The sequence below is a fragment of the Chrysemys picta genome, chromosome 10 (genome assembly GCF_011386835.1).
Source record: "Chrysemys picta bellii isolate R12L10 chromosome 10, ASM1138683v2, whole genome shotgun sequence".
Classification (NCBI taxonomy): Eukaryota; Metazoa; Chordata; order Testudines; family Emydidae; genus Chrysemys; species Chrysemys picta.
In genome coordinates, this window is record NC_088800.1 from 1494260 (window position 1) to 1516698 (window position 22439).

Sequence of the window (22439 nt, forward strand, 5' to 3'; positions counted from 1 at the left end):
TCCAAAATACTGGCAACCCTCTCCCCAGCTTTGTGTCACCTGCAGACTTAATCAGTATGCTCGCTAGTCCTACATCCAGGTAATTAATAAAGATCTTAAATAACACCGGACCCAGAACAGATCCCTGTGGAACCCCACTTGAGGCCTCCCTCCAACCTGACGTCATTCCATTAATAGTCACTCTTTGTCTGCGGTTGTTTAAACAATTACGTGTCCACTTAATGGTAGTTCTGTCCAGCCACATTTCTCCAGCTTACTTATCAGAATGTCCTGGGGGACTGTGTCAAAAGCCTGGCTGAAGTCCAGGTATAGTATGTCCACCGCATTCCCCCATCACCAGTCCAGTTACTCTCGAAGCAGGAAATCAAGCTAGTTTGGATGATTTGTTCTTGGTAAATCCATGCTGGCGGCTAGTGATCACCCCTTCATCTGCCAGGTATTCGCAAACTGAATGTTTTATACATTGCTGTAATACAGGGGTAGGCAAACTTTTTGGCCCGAGGGCCACATCTGCAAATAGAAATTGTATGGGGGCCATGAATGCTCACGAGATTGGGGTTGGGGTGCAGGAGGGGGTGAGGGCTCCAGCTGGGGGTGCAGGCTGGGGCCAGAAATGAGGAGTTCAGGGTGCGGGACAGTGCCTCAGTCTGGGGCAGAGGGTTGGGGTGTGGGAAGGGGGGCAGGCTCCGGCCTGGGGTGCAGGCTCTGGGGTAGGGCTGGGGATGAGAGGTTTGGAGTGTAGGAGGGAGCTCTGGGCTGGGATTGAGGGGTTCGGAGGGCGGGAGGGGGATCAGGGCTGGGGCGGGGGGTTGGGGCGTGGGGAGAGACTCACCTCAAGTGGCTCCCGGAAGCAACAGCATGTCCCTTCTCCGGCTCCTAAGCGGAGCTGCGGCCAAGTGGCTCTACACGCTGCCCCGTCTGCAGGCACCGCCCCTGCAGCTCCCATTGGAGCACCAGAGGGGGCCATTGGAGCAGGGCCATGCCGCGGCTTCTGGGGAGCTGTGTGGAGCAACCCCCGTCCCTGCACCCTGTCTGGAGCGCCGAAGGGGGCCATGCCGCAGCTTCCGGGGAGCTGTGTGGAGCAACCCCCGTCCCTGCTCTCCGGCTGGAGCGCCGAAGGGGGCCATGCCGCAGCTTCCGGGGAGCTGTGTGGAGCAGCCCCCGACCCTGCACCCCGGCTGGAGCACCGGAGTGGGGCAAGCCCCAGACCCGGCTCCCCAGCGGGAGCTCAAGGGCCGGCTGTAGTTTGCCCATCGCTCTCTAGTAGCTTCCCAGGTATCAAAGTTGTGATAGTTCTGTTTATCTTGCAGTGTGAAGTGTTTGCTGCGTTCTCCATTTGGATAGTCTGGCCCCACTTTGGCTGGCATGAGGCCTGCTGATAGGCCTCCTTGACTCTATGGGCACTAGAGATATTCACAAAGAAAATCCACTTTGACATTTTCTTCCTGGAACCCATTTGTACAGAACAATTCCCCTTGGCCTGCAGCAGACTTTAACTAGCCTCTTGACTCCAGTTCCACCTGGCTGGCTTTTAGCTTGCTGCTGTCACTGAGGCTGAAGTCAGCTGCTCAGCAGAGCCAACCGGTATTTTAACTTGAGCAGCCTAGGAGATTGCTAGCACACTCCAGTGCTTCTGCCGGGGAGGGAACCCGGGTCTAATTCAGCTTGTGTTCGAGGGCGTCTCTCCCCGTCCTCCTCCCCAGGATGTCTGCTTGCACAGGGAACGCCAGACACCGTTCTGAAGTCTCTTTGTTTGCTGGAGTGTTTGGTTTCTGGGAGTAGCTGGGAGGTTCTGTTCCTGTTCTGAGGACAAAGAGCTCTATCAACATCCACTTGAAACAACAAATGGGAGAAGGGAGAAGCCGCCTTGAATTTCACACCCCCTGCATGCGCAAGCCACTTCACAGCTGACCCCTGGCCATGACTGACCAAGGTACACAGCTTCCCCCCAGCAGCTAGACAAGTGCCCCTTCTGCTTCGCATTGCGGATACTCACAAGACTAAGGCCAGGACTCGACCTGCCGAAGCAGCAAAGAATGCCTGGCTGTTAATTCCCTGAGCAGAGCTGGGACACTGCTCAGACCAAAGGCCGTATTAACATTGCATGGCACACTGTGCAGGATAGGACAATGCAAGCCCTTCCTTTGGCACACATTCGTCTGTAAGAGGGTGGGCTGTGGGCATGGGGCAGGCACCCCCTGGCATGCTGGGGGACTGGACGGGATCTGTGTTGCACATGGAGCAACCAGGAGGAATTGCAGCAAAGTCATCCAGAATCCCTCTAGGGGAGCACAGGCTAGGGTTACCATATTTCCACAAACAAAAAAGAGGACACGGGGGGGGGAGGGGGGAGCCCCGCCCTAGCCCCGCCCCATCCACTCCCTCCCACTTCCCACCCCCTGACTGCTCCCCTCAGAACCCCAACCCCCCCTGCTTCTTGTCCCCTGACTGTCCCCTGCTGAGAACCCCCTACCCTAACTGCCCCCCCCCAGGACCCTACCTGTCCCCTGACTGCCCTGACCCTTATCCACTCGCATGGGTGGCAGGGTTGTAGAAATTTTGGTGGTGCCCAGAACCCCCCACCCCACCTGCCTAAGGCTCTGGGAGGGGGGTTGGGTGGGGGGAGGAGGTCTGGGGTGCAGGTCCTGGGCTGGGGATTAGGGTGCAGGAGGGGTGCAGGTTCTGGGATAGAGTTTGGGTGCTGGGTGCAGGCTCCGGGCTGGGGCAGGGGGTGGGTGTGCAGGAGGGGGTGAGGGGTGCAGGCTCTGGGATGGAGTTTGGGGGTGAGAGGCGGTGCAAAGGGAGGGGGTGCAGGCTTTAGGAGGAAGTTTGAGGGCAGGAGGGGGTGTGTGGGAAGAGGGAGGGGGATTGGGAGGGAGTTTGGGGATAGGAGGGGATACAGGGGTGAGGGCTGTGGGTCTGGGGATGAGGGGTTCATGATGCAGGAGGGGGCTCAGGGATGGAGCAGAGGATTAGGGTGTGTGGGGATGAGGGCTGGGGGGTTTGGGGTGTTGGAGAGGCTCAGGGCTAGGGTGGAAGGGCAGGGTAAGGGCAGCCTGTCTTCCCATTAGTGGATGGGGGCACTAGGACCCGGGGGCAGCAGACAGCAGTTGTCTGCGTGTACTCCCAGAGCCAGCACAGCAGACAAGGGAGAGACAGACAGGGAGGGGGGGGACCCACCGAGGGGGGGGATGCACGGAGGGGGGGTGGCAGGTGGAGGCTGGGGACCCATCCAACACTCCCCCACTCCCTGACTGCCCCCCCGCACTCCTCTTACCATTCTGGCTCCACGTGGGTCGGTTTGTGTGTTACAGAGGACTACAGAGAGAGGGAGGGGGGAGCAGGGGAGGGCTCTGGCTGCTGGAGGCCAATGGGAGTGGGTCAATCGGCCTAGCCGCCCAATCAGCAGCCACACTCTGCATGGAAGGGAGGGAGGGAGGCGAGGGAGAAAAAAAACCCCGGACATTTTAACCTTATTACCAATTCCTCCCGGACGGCTATTTAGAGACGCAAAAGCCGGACATGTCCGGGGAAATACGGACGGATGGTAACCCTAGCACAGGCCAGAGCGGTGGCCCCACCACGCTTTCAGGGGATGCACTATGCTCTCCGCTCCACAGCCAGCCCGTTGGAGGGACCGGGGGGACATGGCCCGGCCTTGCCTTGCCTCTCCTATGCCCTTTCAGGCAGCTAATGCCCATGAAGGTGTGAGATAAGAGCACAGACTATTTTCCCCAGGGAGATTCAGGCCAGCTGCCATGCAGAGGACGAGCAGGGGCATGAGTGCCTTGCACCCCACACAGTAGCCAGGGGCGCAGCAATCACCGGTTTAGAAATTCCTTATCATGGCATTTCTCTTAGGCTGAGGGCCCAGTCAGGCACTGACCACGTCTCTAGCCTGGATTGCTCCTGGCACAATCTGTTCCTCACTTCCTTACGGCCTTGACAGTTCAAGTTACCCAGTCTGCCAAATCCCCTCTTGCCGGCTGCTGGGAGGATAGAAAATCTCTTGTTTTCTGGGGGAGAGGGAAACTGTGATGTTCTGTGTTTTCCTGGGTTGCCAAGAGCATGTGCCCCCACTGGCTACTGATCCTCCAGGCCTGGATTAAAGGGGACGACAGTGTTACAGGAGGTCTGAGGAGGCAGCGTTCAGGCCTGGCCCTGGATTAGGTAGGGGACATGGTTCAAACTGTGACTGACATCTTGGGACTAGTCGTGGGGACATTTGGGGGCCAATTGGTGGAATCTCACTGTTCTGAGATGCCAACCATTTTAGCCCAAACCAGAATCTCACTCTTCGAGCCACCGCAGAACCAGACCCAGAGAGGTGGGTTTGCTCTCAGGGATTCAGATCTGAACCGTGTCCCCTAAAACGTGCAGGGATGGGGATATGAAATTCCAGTTTGGGCTCATCTCAAGTTTTAATGCTCTGGGCTGACTTCTCCCATCAGTCACACTGGGGCAGTCATCTACAGTTGCTTTGCTTGGTGGAGGCAGTGGGGAATTTTTGTGCTTGTTAGAAATGATCCCATTGGCGCTATACAACCTGGAACTAGTATTTTTAAGCTCAAGCACTAGCATCGCTAGATCACTTGGTAAACTGGGTGCCAGTGAACAATATGCATTTCAACACGACAGACGTAAAGTCCTACATCTAGGGACAAAGAACGTCGGCCACACTTACAGGATGGGGGACTCTATCCTGGGAAGCGGGGACTCTGAGAAAGATTTGGGGATCGTGGTGGATAATCAGCTAAGCATGAGCTCCCGGTGTGATGCTGTGGCCCAAAGAGCTAATGAAGTCCTGGGATGTACAAACAGGAGAGTATCGAGAAGGAGCAGAGAGGTTATTTTCCCTCTGTGTCTGGCACTGGTGCGACCGCTGCTGGAATCCCCTGTCCAGTTCTGGTGCCCACAGTTCAAGAGGGATGTTGATAAATTGGAGAGGGGTCAAAGAAGAGCCACAAGAATGATTTAAGGATTAGAAACCTGCCTTGTCGTGATAGACTCGGGCAGCTCAATCTACTCAGTTTGCCGAAGAGAAGAGCAAGGGATGGCTTGATCCAAGTCAGCAAGTACGTGATGGCCAGGATGTCGGGTGAAAAGCCAGCCTTTCACAGGAATTCATGCTCCTTGATTTGTTACATTTTAACATTTACATTATTTAAATGTAAATGTTGATTGCTTGTATATTCTCACACGCAAGTAGACGATGCCTTCATTAACCTGAGCAGGTTCTCAGACATTTGTAAAGTCACCCTCTCACAAATCCATCTGCCTAGGATGGGTTCTGCTTCTATTAAAGCCAATGGCAAAATTCCTATTGACCTTAATGGACACAGGATCAGGGCTTTGTTTTAGGGCCACATTCAACAGTCTGTCCCTGGTCAACAAAGCACTCAAGTGTGTGCTTAGTTAAGCTGGATAGGGGTGGACTTAAGCACGTGTTTAATTGCTTTGCTGACCTGGGGCCGTGGTGTCACCAGCCTAGCAACAGCAAAGAAGCTTTTGCCTGGAAATTCCTGGTGCTGATCCGAACGTGGGTAGACCAGACAAGAAAACAACCCCACTCAGAGACTCCATGTTCACATGTGCACAGATCATTTGAGCCTTAAAGAAAACCAACTTCCAGGAAGTATGGACACAACTGGGCTCCTCTTCCTCTCTCTTTTCCATCTAAGCTTGTCGGTGTAGTTCACAGACCACCCGCTACTGCGTATTCATGACCCTGTAGAAAGCTCTGTGGGTCAGGGCACCACAGGCAGGGGCTGGTCGCTGGTAACTAAGGCTGCGTCTACACTACACCATTTATAGCGCCACTGATGCAACTGTGCCGCTGCTGCATCTCTGGTGAAGACGCTCTAAGCTGATGGGAGCGAGCTCTCCCATCGGCTTAATAACTCCTCCCTCCACCAGAGGGATCTCCCCTGCCGACATAGCGCTGTCCACACCGCGCTTAGGTCAGTGTAACTCCCGTCGCTCGGGGGGTGGATTATTCAAGTTATTACTGATTGATTGATTGATTGATTTGATTATTGCTTCAAGTTATACCTAAGTGATTTGTAATGTAGACGTAGCCTAGGAGTGTGGTGGTGGACCCTTCGCTCATACACGGAGCCCCATTAAGAGAATGGAAATACTCGTGTGAGTAACTGGCCAGTGTGTGTAAGGGGATCACAATGGGGCCTTTAAATGATGTTTGCTGCATAAGCTGCATTTTTACTTGTTTCTGGCTAATACAGCAGGGCTGTAACATTTCGGAGACTCTTGTACTGGGTCTGACATTCGTTTTATTTCAGTGCACAGATTGCAAATGATCCTTCACATATTCTTAACTAACTCATCCTAGTAAAACACATGTTGACTCTTTAATTTAGGCTGAGGGAGTCAAAGCGGAACCCTTTGAAAATCACTCCGCTTTGGAAATAGCAGAACAGCTGACATTGTTGGATCACCTGGTCTTCAAGAAGATCCCGTATGAGTAAGTACTGACTGTTCTGTGGCATTACACTCTGGCACCTCTCCCAGCGCCGGACGGCTGCTGGTTGTGATGTTCACGTCTACAGCATGAGGATACAGGCAGGATTCGCCTGCAGCATAGCAAAGCCTTGTACAGACTCCGGGACTGTCACTGTATATAAATGTCCCTCGCTAGGGTGCCCGGGAACTGGGACTGTCATGGTGCTCCCCAGGACTCCCCCCCCCCAATGTAGGAGGGCAGTGATCTGCCTTTAGGACGTCGTGCTGGCCGGCGTGGCTGGGGGTAGGCGGGGACGGCCCCGGCTCAGCTCCTGCCTACCCAGCCGGGTGGAAGGGGAAGTAGCAGCGTTGGGGAGGTGGCTGTGAGCTGCGTGGCCTAGGCAGATGAACCCGCTCCCCTGCTGGCATCACGAAGGCAAGGCCCTGTCCTGCCCTAAGCGGGGATCTCCCAACCAACCCACCCTGCACGTTCACCCTGCACGTTCAGCTCTGCTGTCTGTGAACTGTCTTCCCGCCTCCGCCTCCAGATGCTGAAAAGGGGAGCGGTGAGTTTTCCCATGAGCCAGCCCTGCCTCCCCCTCCCGGGGCTAAGGGTAGCATGGAGCTGGTGACACTTCCCCAGGTGGCACTTCCCCCTGCGTATGCTACTAGGACACGGCCTGTGGGCCCCGCCCCGCCCAGAGCCACTGGTTTCTGGACAGGCCGTTCATCCAGCCGGGCCTGGTTGTGTCCCAGTCCAGTACTGATATAAAACCAGCCGCGGTTTGGCTGGTATCATTGTGGATGCACAATACCGGCCCTCTTGCAGATGCAGAAAATTAACCTTCTTCTAACAGAGAATCCCTGCTCAGTGCTCCGGGGATGACTTAGAGCCAGGGGTTCTCAAAACTATCAAAACTCCCCGGCCCACCTGTGCCACAATAAAAGGAAGTTATATAAAAGCCAGGGCCGGCGTTAGGGGTAGCAAGCCGGGCAGTTGCCACCAGGCCATAGGGGTCCCCACAAAGCTACATTGCTCAGGCTTCAGCTTCAGCCCCAGGTAGTGGGACTCAGGGCCCTGGGCTTCAGCCCCGTGCAGTGGGGCTTCAACGTTCTACTCTGGGCCCCAGCGAGTCTAATGCTGGCCCTGCTTGGTGGACCCCCTGAAACCTGCTTGTGGACTCCTGGTTGAGAACCACCGAACTAGAGAACCCCAGTGTGTCTGGGGAGAACTTCCTTCCTAGCCCTGCATGTGATGAGTTGTGAGCAAGTATCTCTGTCGCCAAGCCTCTTCTCTCGTTTGTCCCGGGACACCGCTGAGGCCAACCATTGCCCGTTTTTTCTCTAAATGAAGGAAGGCAACTTCTTCCCGTACATCCGGATGCTTCGTTCCAAAGGGTGAGAGCCCTCCTGGTGACAAGTCGTTCCCCAGGGTATTTCGCAGGCACTGCAGGTTATGGGGAAGAGTCAGTGACCCCAGGGAAATGGAATCAAATTGATCCTGGATTTTGTCATTTGCAGAGAGTTTTTTGGGCAAGGTTGGATGAAGTTTGAAAAGAACGAACGGACTCCTTACATTATGAAGAACACAAAACACTTCAACGATGTAAGTACAGCGCAGGCCGTCAGGGATATCGTGGTGCGGGCGGCATAGGGGGAGTCAAGGCTTGTGTTGCAGACCCTACGTCTGAGCTTTACTGACCCCATTTCTAGGGTGATTTCCATGGTGGGAGACGAGGCTGAACGGAATCCCAGGACAATGTGCTGATCCGGTTCACTTAAAATGGGCCGAACCAACCCCCAGGCCCAATGCAAGGGGGTGAAATCTGAATCCAAACGTCCTCATAGTTTGGGTTGTTCAAATCTGGCCCATTGGAGAGGGAGATCTGAGCTGAAAACTTGGGCCCAGGGTTGGGGTTTTGGACCCATCTCAGCATAAAATAACTGTGTTATTCCCCAGACCAAATGAAATGGTTGGGGAAATACAAACTGAAAAGCATGGGCCAAAATTTTCAAATTTGGGTGCTTGAAGTTCAGCTCCTAGAGTGAAATCCCTTGGAGTCCCAGGCAAAACTCCCTTTGACTTCGGGGCCCCAGATTTCCCCCCTAAATCTGTATCTGGATTCCTAAATCTATGGCCTGCTTTCTAAGTGCTCGGCAGCCGTCGCTCTGCCCTCTGACAACCAGGCCTCTGATCTAGGGGCCGATGTTTGAACATGTTGGTCAGAGTATTCCCCGTATCCATCAGAAATAGCCTGAGCTCCCTCTCGCTAAGGCAGGTATGCCTATTTACGGGCCAGCTGCAGGCCAGTCGAAAATGTTGATACAGGCACTTAAGCACGTGCTTACATCCCATTGACTTCAGAGTTAAAGTTAAGTATGAGCTTAGGTGCTCTGCCGAGGCAGGGTCTCTCTGAACATTTTGTAAATGGACTGCAGCTGGTCCATACATACACTGCAGCTGGTCCATACATACACTGCAGCTGGTCCATACATGTACTGAATTCCAGGAGGTGGCAATATTTAAATTATCATCATGAACGAGGTGCCAGAGTGGTGGCTGTCTCAGAATGTGTTGCTGCAATAAAGCTCCCAGGTGCTTAGCACCTTCTGCTATGAAAGTGCTTGCAGCAGAATCCGCCGTGTTCCTTCCTGTGGCTCTCGCTGAGAAGGACAATAAAGGAGTGCCAGGGTAAAAGGTCTGCAAGGAATTATAAGTACAAATCCTTCTATGAAAGTGTTCCTAACACGCTGGACTATAACCTGTATCTCCCTGCAGATCAGTAACTTGATAGCTTCCGAAATCCTCCGAAATGAGGATGTCAACGCCAGGGTGAGCGCCATTGAGAAGTGGGTGGCTGTGGCAGATATCTGTAGGTGTCTGCACAACTACAACGCTGTCCTGGAGATCACCTCCTCCCTGAACCGCAGCGCCATCTTCCGGCTCAAGAAAACATGGCTCAAAGTATCCAAGCAGGTACGTAGTTATAGCCGTTATTTACGATGTGTCTCGCTGTAGTGCCTGGGAGCCCAGCATGGCCCAGGGCCCATTGTGCAAGGTGCTGTACCGACACAGAGCAAAAAGTCCCCTGGACCGGTGCTGAAGTGATTCTTCTTACACCTGGGGTGTGATGAAATGGTGTAAGGAGCCACTGTGAACTTCTCCATTTGAGTATCGGGGGGTAGCCGTGTTAGTCTGGATCTGTAAAATTGGGGGGAACTGAAGGGTCTGCTTATTTAGTATAAGCTTTCGTGGGTGAATACTCACTTCGTCAGATGCATCGCATTCACCTGCGAAAGCGTATGTTCCAATACGTCTGTTAGTCTATAAGGTGCCACAGGACTCTTGGTCGCTTTTTACAGATCCAGACTGCCCCTCCACGCACAGCTCTGAACATCTCAAATGAAGGGCCAAGCCCTTGACTGTCAGAGGTTTCAGAATCACTCTCACCTCTGCCCCTGGGAAGGGTGCGGCTTTTCCCAAGGCCCTTTTCTAACTCCTACATGCTCTTCATTCCCTGCAGACGAAAGCTCTGATTGATAAGCTCCAAAGGCTGGTATCGTCGGAGGGCCGGTTTAAGAATCTCCGAGAAGCTCTGAAAAAGTAAGTGAGGCGTGACTGCGGTTGTGTGATTGCTGGTGAAAGCCCCTTACAGATGGTTTCTGACAGGCAGCTTGCCTGGGTTTGCTACAGTGCACATGTCCTCCTGAAACGCCCTGGGGACCCAGCCTCGCCCAGGGGCAGCTAACACAGGGCTGCCAGCCTCTGCAGAGGGGCCTGGGATGTCATCATGCCGATGCATGTGTTCCTGTTTCCTACACACGGCCCTCGGGTGAGAGAAGCAGCTCCTGGAAAGGAGCTAAGATGACACCCGCAAAAGCCTTAATAAAAGCACCTCTGAAGGGCATGCGCTGAGGTCAAGGTCAGGAAGCATTTTGCCATAGCTGCATGGAGCTGGGGGCCAGAAGCGGCCATTAGATCATGTCGTCTGACCTCCTGTGTAACGCAGGCCCTTACATTTCACCCAGTCCCCCCGACTGGGCCCAGTAACTTGGGTTTGGCAAATGCACATTCCAGAAAGGCTCCAGTACGGACTGGAAGCCATCAAGAGAGAGACTCCACTGCTGGCTCTGGGAGTCTGGTCCGTCACCCTCCCTGCTGAACATTTGTGCCCAATTTCGGATTGAATTTGTCTGGCGTCCGTTTCCAGCCGTTGGTTCTGGCTCTGCCTTTCTCCGCTAGAGTAAAGAGCCCGTTAGTCCCCAGGATTTTCTCCCCATCAAGGAGCTGATGCACTGGGCTGAGGTCGCTGCTTGCTCTTCCGTCTGATCAGCTAAACCGATGGAGCTCCGTAAGCCTCTCACTGTCAGGCATTTGCTCCAGCCCTGGAAAATGTTCGTGGCTCTTCTCTGCACGCTCTCCAGTTTTTCAACATGGTTTTTAAAATGTGGACCTCAGAGCTGGATGCAGTGTTCAGGTATCGGTCTCAGCAATGCCACGGACAGGGGTAAAATCCCCTCTTTGCTCCGGCTACTCGCCTGTTCAGACAGCCAAGGATCGCATTAGCCTTCGCACCACAGCATCAGCCTGGGAGTTTGTGTTCAGGTGTTTGTCCATTGAGACCCCTACGTTCTTTTCAGAGTCTCTGCTCTGCCCTGACCCCATCATTAGTTACCAGTCCACCAGCCTTTGTGTCATCCGCACATTTCATACTGACTTGCTGAATAGCATCAGGCCTAGAACCAATCCCTGCAAAGCGCCACGAGAACCATCCCCAGTTGATAATGACGCCCATGGACCGCTATTCTTGAGACCTGTCAGCGGGCCAGTTCTTAATCCATTTCCCTTGTATGGGATTGATATGACAGAGCGCTGGTTTGTATCAGACTGTAGTGAAGGGCTAAGTCCAGTGCCTTACAGAAGATGGAGTCTGTTACATCTGCACACTTACTGTTATCCACCAAACTCGATTTCATTCTTTGAGGGGATTACGAGTTTATTTGACAAGAACAATTTTTTATAAACCCATGTTGATTGGCATTAATTATATCCCTATCCTTTGATTCTCTGTTAATTGAATCTGTTATTTTACCTGGGGTGAATGTCAGGCTAACCGGCCGTGTCATCCTGCTTGTCCCGTTGAATATTGTCACGACATGAGCACTCTTCCAGTCTCTGGAATTTCCCCAGGATTCCAAGATCTATTAAAAGTGAACAGAAATGGGCCAGAGAGCACCTCAAGCAGCTTTTAGGAGTCTTGTTTGCCAGGTATCAGGGCTGCTGATTAAAAAATGTTTATCCCCAGTGGATGATGTTTAATATCCTCCTCAGTTATTCGAGTAGACGCCACCGTGTATCCACGTCGCTGCACATGCGCTCACTGCAGAGCTTTGCCTAGCAGTACCTGGAGGGGCAGCGTTCACCCCTGTGGCCCTCCCCCTTCCCCTGTCAGCACTGCTCTGACCCCCCTCGGTTCCGCCTCACGGCCCGTGACTAGCACCGGAGCTCTGTGTGGTGTTTTCACCTCGTGTGTTCGGTCTCAGTTCTCGGGAGTCTTTGGCTCTAGATAATAGCTAGTAGTACCCTCGGTTTAGTTTGGTGTTAGCGGTTGTGATGCCCTCCCCAGGGTTCAAGCACGTCGTCCCCAGCAGTGATCCTCCTCGAGGTGCTCGCCGTGTCTCGGTGAGGGCCATGTTCGGGAACGGCGCTCCGTCTGCAGGTCATTCACCAAGAGGACTCAGGCGGTGCGAGACTTAGGGCTGAAGCAGCAGCTACTGAAGCAGGCCAGGAGGCTGGTTTTGGCAGCGAGACCCTCGTCTGATCGGCCATCGCCTTCAGAACCGGCAAGGGATGCCACGCCACCTGTGGGCCTGGGGTTTCCCCAAGAGGAAGAGGAGTCGTTCTCCCTCCTCTCGTGCGGCGAGGAAGACGTCCCACCATAGGGTTCGGGGAGACTCTCCTTTGTCTTCTAACGAGGCACATGGACCAGCGCCGTACTCCTTCCGCCCCTCGGGATGGAGCAGGTCCATCTAACCGCTGCCCAGTACCGCACTGAGACCAGCAAGAACCCGGACTGGTGACTTTGATTACGGCCCTGGGGCAGTACCAATGACGTCGGCATCAGCCCGACTGTCTCCACGCCGGTGGCAGGTCGGGTGGCATCAGTCCTGCTTTGCCTCTCACTCCCTGGCTCTCCGGGGCAGGAATTTTCCGGTGCCGTAGCTTCTACCACTTCGTCCTGTGTTGTGCCCTGGGCACCTTCCGGCCGGGTCGTAGAGCCGCCGGGTTCGTCGGCTCCACAGCTCGCACCGCCCAGGTCCCCGGATGCTGGAATTGAGGCTGACTCTGTGTCCTGCACCAACAGCCCCCTCGGCGCTGGTCACCCTGTGTCGCTTCACTGCCCTGGCAGCAGATCCCCTCGTTGAGCTCTGTACCACCCTTCGGTGCCGGAGTCTCTTCCAGTACCGGGCCAGAGTGCGTCTCGCTCCTACCGCCAGTGCAGAGCCCCCCCCTTCCTCACGTGCACCGAGGCCGCCCCCACGCTGGGCTTCAGACGAGTCTGATGGTTTGCCCACCCCATGGATGCTGGCTCCCCTGTGTCACCAGAGAGTCTCCAGGACTTCTCAAGATCCAGACCAGGGTCGTTCTCTCCGTCATCATCACCCGATAGGCACCAGACCATCCTCGGATCACCGACGGTACCAAGATCAGCGTTGTTCCCACAGTCGGGACAGGGGCTCTTGGCCTGGTGCCTACTGGCCACCAATGCCGCTGGGCCTGCAGGGCTGTCCCGCCCAGAGCCAGTGGTTCAGGAACAGGATCCGGCGCTGGCGCAGGAAACCTCTTCTTTGGCCTCTCTGGACAACTCTACCATGCCTGGCTCCTTCCCTCTCTTTGCCAGGTTGCCGCTTTGTTTCTTGAAATGTGGCTGAAGTGGATCTATCATCCGAACTGTCAACCCTCAGACAGACTGCTCCAACTTCCTCTGCTCGTGGCAATGGGTGCCAAGGCCTCCCCATCGCTCGGTACCTGATGACCACAACTGTTGTCACCTCTGGGGTTGTTGACAGTTCAAAGCCTGTGATTGGAACAGGAAGTTTCTCTGCACAGCAACGTCCTCTCTCCTCATATGGAAGCTGTTCTATGCCCCCAAACATTTTTGTTGCCCTTTTCTGAACCTTTTCCAATTCCACAATATATTTTTTGAGATGGGGCGATCACATCTGCATGCAGTATTCAGGATGTGGGCGTACCATGGATTTATATAGAGGCAGTATGATATTTTCTGTCTTATTATCTATTTATACAACAGTTGGAAAAAAACCCAGAAATTCTGATTTCTGCATCTGTGCTGCTAAGGGGGTGGAGATAGGAGGCGGCGATGGTCATTTTAATACTGACATTATTAGAAAAGAAGTTGTGAACGTTCTTTCTAACCTTTTGCCAAAGCTCTCGTGGACTCAGAAAGGTGTGTGCTGGGGAGGGCGGATTCTGAACCCGCCTCTTTCTGCTCCCTACAAAGCATGTTCCCTTTAGTAGGGACCCCGTCCAGCACACCATTCATCATGAGACTCCAGTGGGGGCTAGTCATGAAAGTGTGCGTGGGAGGACTGCAGGGACAGGCTGTCGACGTCCCATCTTCTTGCTGTTAGGGAAGAGCAGGGGGACCCAGAGGCGGATTGAGTAGGCTTCTTTACTGAGGTGCTTCTTCCCCTCGACTCAATTATCGAGTAAGCCCTGGGTTAATTACCTCATGCTCGTTTATCTAAGTTACTAGGTAAATACCCACATTTACTACAACCCCCCCCCCAGCCCTTATTTGATCATATAAACGCCCATCTCATGAATATTAATAGCTATATACTGAAGATGATTATACCCGCCCCTGTTTACAGCATTAAGCATATTCTACAGACATTTTTACTTTGAAGATGCATTTCTTTGCAGTAATTGTAGCCACAAGGTCCCTTAATCAGCACTTCACAGGGGAGGGAGAAGGGGCCATGACCCCGAGCTCATTTATGTAGCTGGGAGAGGAGGGGGGGGATAACACTGCTTTACTCAGAGTATCCTTTAGATCCCCACATTCCTCGTGCAGCTGCAATGCTGATCAATCCTTAACAAGCAGAAGGGAAGGGAGAGAAATAGCACTTTATCTATCAAGTGCAGAAACGGTGCCTGCCCGTGCTTCTACCCCCTAATAGCACGCCAGCATACCAGCGGTTTCCCAGGTCTCGACTTAACCCTTACATAGTCCAACAATTCCTTCCCAGAGAGAGCTGGTTTTTCTCAAAGCCGATTGAAAGCTTTTTCTGTAGTTTCTTTTAAAAAATAAATAAGTACGATTATTATTTTTTTCCTTTTATCTGATTTGCTTTTCAGTTGTGACCCACCCTGTGTTCCTTACCTGGGAATGTATCTGACCGACCTGGCATTCATCGAGGAGGGAACTCCAAATTATACCGAAGATGGCCTGGTGAACTTCTCCAAAATGAGAATGGTGAGTTCCACTTTGGCGTAACTGCTCGGGGTGAAATAAAGGAGAGTTTGGTACAACCCAGAACCAGGCTAGTGGAGGACTGTTAGTGGAGAGACCCTCATGGCAATTGCACCAAGACCTGCTGTGTTCTTACTGCACCAGAGTCCGCGCCTGCATTGCCCCTGTCCCCAGGACTCCCGCTGACGCCAGCGAGTGGTTGGAGGATGAGATGCAGGTCAGCACTGCTAGAGCGTTAGCTCTGCGCTAGAGAAGTGCCTCTAGGGATAATGCCATTTGTCAGGGGCCACAGTCTCAGTGCGTGTAAAGCGGCAGAGTTCCATTAAAGTCAATGGAGCCACGCTGATTTACATCAGGTGAGGATGTGGCCCTGTGTTCCCAGTTAGCTCCTACATAGTTCTTGAATTTCTTACTGCTCTACAAATACCTGGAACTACAGGAGCTGAGTAAAGCTACTGACGGACTCGACAAACTCTTCCTTCGGGGCAAAGGTCTCAAACCCCTCCCCCCCCATGTGGCTCGTCAGCAGGGTTTGAACCCAGAACTTTCAGCTCCACATCACAGACTCCCATCACCTGAGCAGAAGGAATAACTTCCTTATCTGACCAACCGCCTCCCCACCCCACACATAAATGTTCTTGCAGATGAAAGGAACAAATATTGTTTTAGGGAACAAAGAGACTTTTTCATTGAAGGCCAAATAATGTTGTGTTTCAAAATTACCATCAATATACAAAATGATTCTCTCTCTCCGCCCCCTCCCCCATTTGGGTCTGGGATGGAGCATGAGGTTTTTAGGGAAGTTTGATACTGGCAGCTGCAGTAATATAAGACATTACACTGTTTTATCTCTGGACAGATTTCCCACATCATTCGAGAGATCCGCCAGTTTCAGCAAACGTCCTACAAGATAGACCACCAAGCCAAGGTATGTTCTTCCACTTCGATCTTCACAGGCTCTCCATCCTGCTCTTCTCATCTGCTGCCGTAGCATTCACAGCAAATCAGTTTTGCCTTTCTGACGGCTGCTCCAAAAAGGGTTTGATGTTTTTAAACTAAATTTAAAATAGAAGAAACTAATTGGATCAGTTTTTGATGGTTCCCTGTGGGGAGTCTTCTGGAGCTGATGGTGGGCAGGATGGGACATGTGGAGCAGAAGAAATGGCTGTAAGAGAAGGAATATATTTCTTTCTCTCCGCCCCCTGAGTGTTGGATAGAATAGGTCACCTCCCATCCCTGGCCTAGTTGTGGTGCTATCAACCCTTCAGAACAAACCAGACTTCTCATTTCCCATAATTCCTTCCACCAGTTTAACAATAAATGGCTGATGCAGTCAGATGCTGCGGTGCTGAGCATGGTGTAGGAACCTGACTCAAATAGAACAGAACGTTATCTGTGTCAGCCAAAGGTGGGAACAAGGAGGATTGTGGGAATGGACTGTTGTATAGCTGTAGCTTCCAGCCCATGCGTAACGGCTTCTGTCTGCGATGGAGCCACCTCCCAGCTGGTCTGGAGAAAAGGAAACAGGGGGTGTCATGTTCCACAGAGAGAACAACCTATAGCAAGTTGTGCACAGCTAGCACACGGGCCGCATCTTCCTGGGGAGACGCTGGTTTCCATCGCACGCAAGGCCAGTTTGCACTGAGACTAAGTTCAGGCTTTGTCTTCTGATGGCAATAAGAAATAATACATTTCACTCCTGTGGCCCCCATGTCCAAGGGCCCTTTTGTCATCGTTCTCATTAATAATCCTCTTCCGGAACAAATTCAGTGATTCAGCTAAAACCCCAAGGCTCACTTTCTGCCCTGGACTCAGCTAGATACTCTGCCAAGACTCGGGGTTATTTATTGCTTTGTCTGGAGTTTGATGAACTCAACCCCTTCTTTAACTCTTGCTTCATGTCTCTCAGTGGAGCTGGGCTGAACAGCCCTTTAAAAGTAATGCTGATTTTCCGGCTGTGATTGTAGATGGACAGCGTCAGGGCTTTGTACTGGATGCGCTGCTGCGTCTAATGCTCGGAGATGGGTCCCTGGTTGCTGCTGCTGCTCACTGGGTTTTTTGGAAATTGGCTAATGAGGCAAACGAGCAGTCGTGGTGAGCTGCTGGAATGCCAGAAATGGGATATTAATGATTTTGGAGGATTATCCGTGGGGGAGCAAAGGACAGAGAGTTTGCTATGGACTTAGCAGTAAACTGGCTTCACTGCTGTTTCCTGCCAGCTTGGTGGCCTTCCAGAATAGCCCCACGGAGGCACTGCGGCTAGATAGCACTGCACACAGAGCTGCAGGCCCAGCTATGGTGAACATTTCTATTATATTAGTAAAAAGCAACAGAGGGTCCTGTGGCACCTTTAAGACTAACAGAAGTATTGGGAGCATAAGCTTTCCTGGGTAAGAACCTCACTTCTTCAGATGCTCCCAATACTTCTGTTAGTCTTAAAGGTGCCACAGGACCTTTTTACAGATTCAGACTAACACGGCTACCCCTCGGATACTATTATATTAGTGTTGCTCCTTTGGCCAACCCGTTAGCCAGTGCTTGGGACCCTGCAGGGTTGTTTCTGTTAGGCTATGAGCCAGCTGTAAGCTCGGTGTAATTTGTTTGTTTACAAAGAACGGGTGCACAGTCCTGTTTCCCCGAACACAGTAGAAACAAACAGCAGCAGACCGTTTCCTTGCGCAGAAATCCCCAAGTCTGCCTCTCCTGTGAGCTCTGTGCCCAAGAAGCCCCGTCCCTCTGCTTTCTCTCCGGGTCCTACTCGCAAATGCTTCTGCTGGCTTTCTGCCTCTAACATGTACCGGTCTCTTGGACCCTGTGCTTGCAGTCATGGAAACTCCTCAGCCTACAGAGCTTAGCGCCGACCTGCCACGGGCCTTGGGCAGTGCCTCCATTGTTTGTAGTTTTTTTCTCTATAAAGGGGCTCGGTTGCTCCTGTCGAGCCCGAGAGTGCTTGGCACCATTTGGTTTTGGGGAGGTCTGTGGAGGTCTCTGGAGGCAAGACTCACCCGATGGCAGCCGTCAGCACCATACAGTGTAACCGCGAGTTTGTCTGTAGCATTCACTCACCGCTGCCACTAGACTCCTGAGCGTTTGCTCGCGAATCTCGGCGGGGGAGGGGACGTGCGCTCTCTCTCGCTCTCCTCTGGGAGTCAGCCCTTTAAAGCACTTTGGACACTCGCTCTTCTCTCCCCGGAACAGAAATGCACCCAACGCTCAAGCACCCCATTCCAAGTTCCCGCCCTCCCCTCTCTTCACCAGCAGGCCCCCAGACGCAGCACAGGGCAGAGCCACGCGGCTTAGTGCAGGTGACTCGGTCTGGGTTTGATGGGATGCCATCCCAGGCCCCAACCTATGGGCTCCCCACAGGGCTGCAGGGGTTTGGGGCACTGGACCGTGTAAGTGCAGATTGCAGCCCTTGCCTCCAACAGCCACCTAGCTGGGCCAGTGTTCAAGAGTGTGGAGACCTCCTCCCTGCCACTGCACCCAGGGAGAGCCAGGTGGGGCGGGGGCAGAGAGCCCTACACGGGCTCCCCACTGCGGGACTTGATGTCTTGCATTTCTAGAGCAGCATTCATCCCCAAGTGCTGGTCTGCAAATGCGCTCTCCTGTCCTCGGGCGTCTCTTCGCTCCACGCTGCCCCTCTGGCCTGTAGCACAGCACAGAAGCACTGCAAGGGAGCACATCTCTTTTGTGGAGCAGGGCGGCTTGGGGATTCTTCTACCTTTCCCATTTCTGAGACACTCTCCTATCCCGCCCCAAGCCCCTCAAACCCTTTAAAATGGCGCTTCTCTCTCTGTTCGGTGTGTTTTGAGAAACGTCAAACTCCCTCGAGAGCTGTGTGTTTGGGGCTCTCGGCTTGTGCTCCTTCCTCTTTCTCTCGTCCCCTTGTTGGCCTGTTCCCCTTCTCACTTCTCTGTCAGCCTGCGAACAGCAGGCAAAGGCTGTAAACACTTCAGTCATGGGACCAGAGTCTGCCTTAAAGCAGCAGCTCCTGTTTAAACCAATGGGAGTGGCACACACTTCCCTACAATGCAGTGCTTTGTGGGCGGCATTTTCATTTCTTAATGTTTTAACACTTCTAGGGCTTGACACTCATTGGCTTCACTGGGGAGCAAGGTCAAGTCCCTACTTAATAATGATTTGACTCTGCAAGTTCAATTTCTTTTCCAGGTGACACAGTATTTACTGGACCAATCATTTGTAATGGATGAAGAAAGTCTTTATGAATCTTCTCTCCGAATAGAACCTAAACTGCCTACCTGAATGTGGAGCAGTGGCCGGCAGTTCGTCTGTACACATCCTATATCATATTGTACATACCTGTTTGTTTCTGTTGGGCACCCTAGATTGACTTCCTCGTATGTGCTTCTCAACGAAAACAAAACTTCCTCTTGCTATTAGAACACAGTAGAACTCGACTAGAACTTCCTGCATTGTTTAAGGATTCATGCATAAAGCATTTTGTTTATGGCAGTCCCGGTTTATTTTAAACAATGTTATTTTTGTCATTTGTTCTTCTCAGGGGGTGGGGGAGAGCTGGGGTAGCAGGAGAAAAACAGCAAATACACAACAAACCACAAGCAGAGCTCTAGTCGCCTTTCCTTTCCGCCCTAGACACTGCTGTTGTGTTGGACGCACAATCAGGGCACTCACTCAGCATGTTTCACGTAATTATTGTAACTGAACGACATTTGCTCTGGAGTCAAGCAATTTAAAAAGATTCTCCTTGACTGTGATGCAGTTTAAAACAATCATTTTTGGTCAAGGGGGTGATCTAAATCATTATATCACTGAGCCAACTTTCAGGCAACAGCCTAGCATACGCTGTAGTTCATCACACCTCCATTAACCTGCACTCTGTTTCTGTTCCACCATCTCATTGGCTGTTCTGGTAACACCAGATAGCAGGACCCAGCCGGATGAGGCACTGTGCCTGTGTGGGGAAAGAGACGTGTGTAAATTACACAATCCATCGCTCTTGTTGGTTGCTGCCCAGAGTTCATTAAGAGTAGGGGAGAGACAATATATCTTTTACTATTTTAGCTGCATAACACTCATTACACGCTTCTGTGGATATGCTATAAATCTGTATACCTTGTGACAATTATTAGTAACACAATGTAGAATTAGAAAAAAATGACCAAGTGTTTTTATTACATATACTGTAATCCTGTCTAACCACCGTCTAGCAGGAATATAGTAATGTAGTGCTTATTCTGTGAATATTACCATGTATTTTTTACATTGTACAGTATATAAACACAGTTTAACTTTAAAGTGGCAGGCATGCTCCACTGTAACAAACAGAAAACTTTTGCTGTAAGCAACACCTGGTGGTATGAGAATTCTATTTCAAGCCCTAAAATATTTCAACTTACAGCTTGTTTGGAAAAATATTTCCATTTTTGTAAAAATATATGTTTCCTGATTACCTCTTGCTAATAAATCTATTCTATCTCAGGGTGAACAATGACTTAAGAAGTTTTTGTCAGCCTTACTTAAATGATTGTTTGCTCTGCTGAAGGTTCCTTTAAATAACTCATGTCAGTCACTCAATTTCTGTGATTAAATTGTGGGAATGCTGGGTCGATCCAGATGTTGGGCCCAATCCTACAAGGTGCTGAGCGCGTTAAGCTCCCCTTCATTTCACTGGGAGCTAAAGGTGAGTGTGTTTACACGAAGCAGAAAACAGGAAGTCCGTTGGCACTCTGTTAAGCTTTGACTCTGAGCTGATAGTGGAATGCTGCATATGAACGTGTGTGTGGCAGTACCGGAAAAGCACCAACAAGAGGAGCGAGGGGTCTCCATGTTTTTATAGAATTTGTTTATGATATTTCCTTGAAGATGGATGATGCTTTGCTTTGCTTTCCTTAAGAATCTGGTCCATGATTTATTCCAACAAGATGCTCTGAGACACTCATTTCTTTCCATGCCTTTGAAAAGAGTGATTTCCTCCTGGAACTGATAATACTGCATGTCTCCTTCCACTCCTCCTCCTCCTCATGGGGGATGGTCTGAAAACAGTCTGGGCCCTTGCAGATGTACAGAGCAGAGTACGTACACCTGGAGCCAGGTTCTTGTCTCACATAGGTGTGTTGTTCCATTAAACTCAAGGTGAAACCCAGAGCAGAATTTTGGCCTGTGATCAGCAGAAACAAAAATCAGCATTCAGGTTAGTATCTACCTAACCATCTGTTCCCCTAGCATTTCCCATGTAAGGGCCAGGTCTGCTCTCCGGTGCACACGCCTAGCTCCCTGTGGAATCAGCTGAAGTGTTGGATATTCATTGGAGAGCAGGTATTTAGAATCAGAATCCCTCTGACTGCCAGTAAGAGTCACTGCCCTGCTAGCCAGTGGGGTGAGCTACCTGGAAACTGGGCTAGCATTGCAGTTACCTATGAAGACACAGATCCTGGGCTGCAGCTAAGGAACACCGCTCAGCAGGAGTGAAGTGCAAAGGGGGGGTTAAACCCCCTTTGCTCTCCCCTGGTCCTGGGTGCCTCAGACCCACCGCCCTGCATAGATGAGAGCAGGCTGTAGGCTGCGGCGCTGAAGTGGGAAATATCTGTATTATTGTTTGTGACGATGGGGCAGGCCTCCAAGTGTTTGGTGATGGTGGGTTTCAGGAGACTACAACTGGGTATCCCACAGGAAATGAAACAATGGTAAAGATAAGACAGTCTGGGGTACACATCTTCAAAGCAGCTATGCTATCAGCCGCTTGCCCATCAATGGGGAAGAAATGACCTGTCTGGCTCCATCCAAGCTAGAGCCTGGGATACAAGAAAACCCAAAGCCTCAGAGACCCTAGAAAAATGGAGCTCGGAGAGGCCCCGCAAGCGTGCCAAGGCAAAGCTGGCAGGCTGGCACACTCCCACAGCGGGAGAGGTAGGAAGTGCAGTAGGAGCAGTCTGCTTCTCCCGGTTCAGAGCTGGAGATCGCTGGGCGGAGGGGAAGGAATCCCCCGGCGTGCAGGGGCTTGTCTCTCTTCTCACACTTTGCACCTTCGAGGAGTGAATCGATGATGCTTTGTTTGGAAGATGCTAGTTCTGTGTCCCTGCAAACGGGTGATGTCACAAGCTCCTGAGGGGAAACTCTGCCAGGCACCAAGGCCGCATGGGGCTGTGGTGTAACCACGGTTGGGAGCCACCCAGGGGCGCAGGAGCCCAGACTCTGAGAGTGGCTGGACCAAGAGGTTCTGCCCAGAGCGAGGTGCCGGAAGCCAGGCCAGTCCCCTGAAGGTGCACTTCACAGGGACTAAATTAAGGTGTTAAGTCCCAGTTTGCCCTGTAGCTGTCACAGGCCCCAAGAAGCTGGTGAGCGAGGCAGGGATTAGCAGGGGGCAGGTAAATGTTAGAGGGGGAGGACGGTGGAGGGTTTGGGGCTGGTTTGCAGCAGCTGAGTATCTGGGCCTAATACCCAAGTTGGCAGAAGGGAGGGAATCAATAATGGCAGAAGCTCAGCGCTAGCGACTCCAGGGAT

General features: G+C 52.1%; 1 protein-coding gene across 2 annotated transcripts in view; it reads left to right on the top strand.

The window, feature by feature from the left end:
* RASGRF1 (Ras protein specific guanine nucleotide releasing factor 1) overlaps positions 1 to 20424 on the top strand; it is an 88925-nt gene extending 68501 nt beyond the window's left edge. For both annotated transcript variants that reach the window (XM_005300664.5, XM_008170496.4), the window contains exons 21-27: positions 6378 to 6481; positions 7981 to 8065; positions 9239 to 9436; positions 9984 to 10063; positions 14843 to 14960; positions 15817 to 15885; positions 19128 to 20424. In XM_005300664.5, coding sequence (XP_005300721.2) covers positions 6378 to 6481; positions 7981 to 8065; positions 9239 to 9436; positions 9984 to 10063; positions 14843 to 14960; positions 15817 to 15885; positions 19128 to 19220 — 747 coding nt within the window. In that variant the 3' untranslated portion in view covers positions 19221 to 20424. The remainder of the gene's footprint in view (positions 1 to 6377; positions 6482 to 7980; positions 8066 to 9238; positions 9437 to 9983; positions 10064 to 14842; positions 14961 to 15816; positions 15886 to 19127) is intronic.
* The last annotated feature ends 2015 nt before the right edge of the window (positions 20425 to 22439 follow it).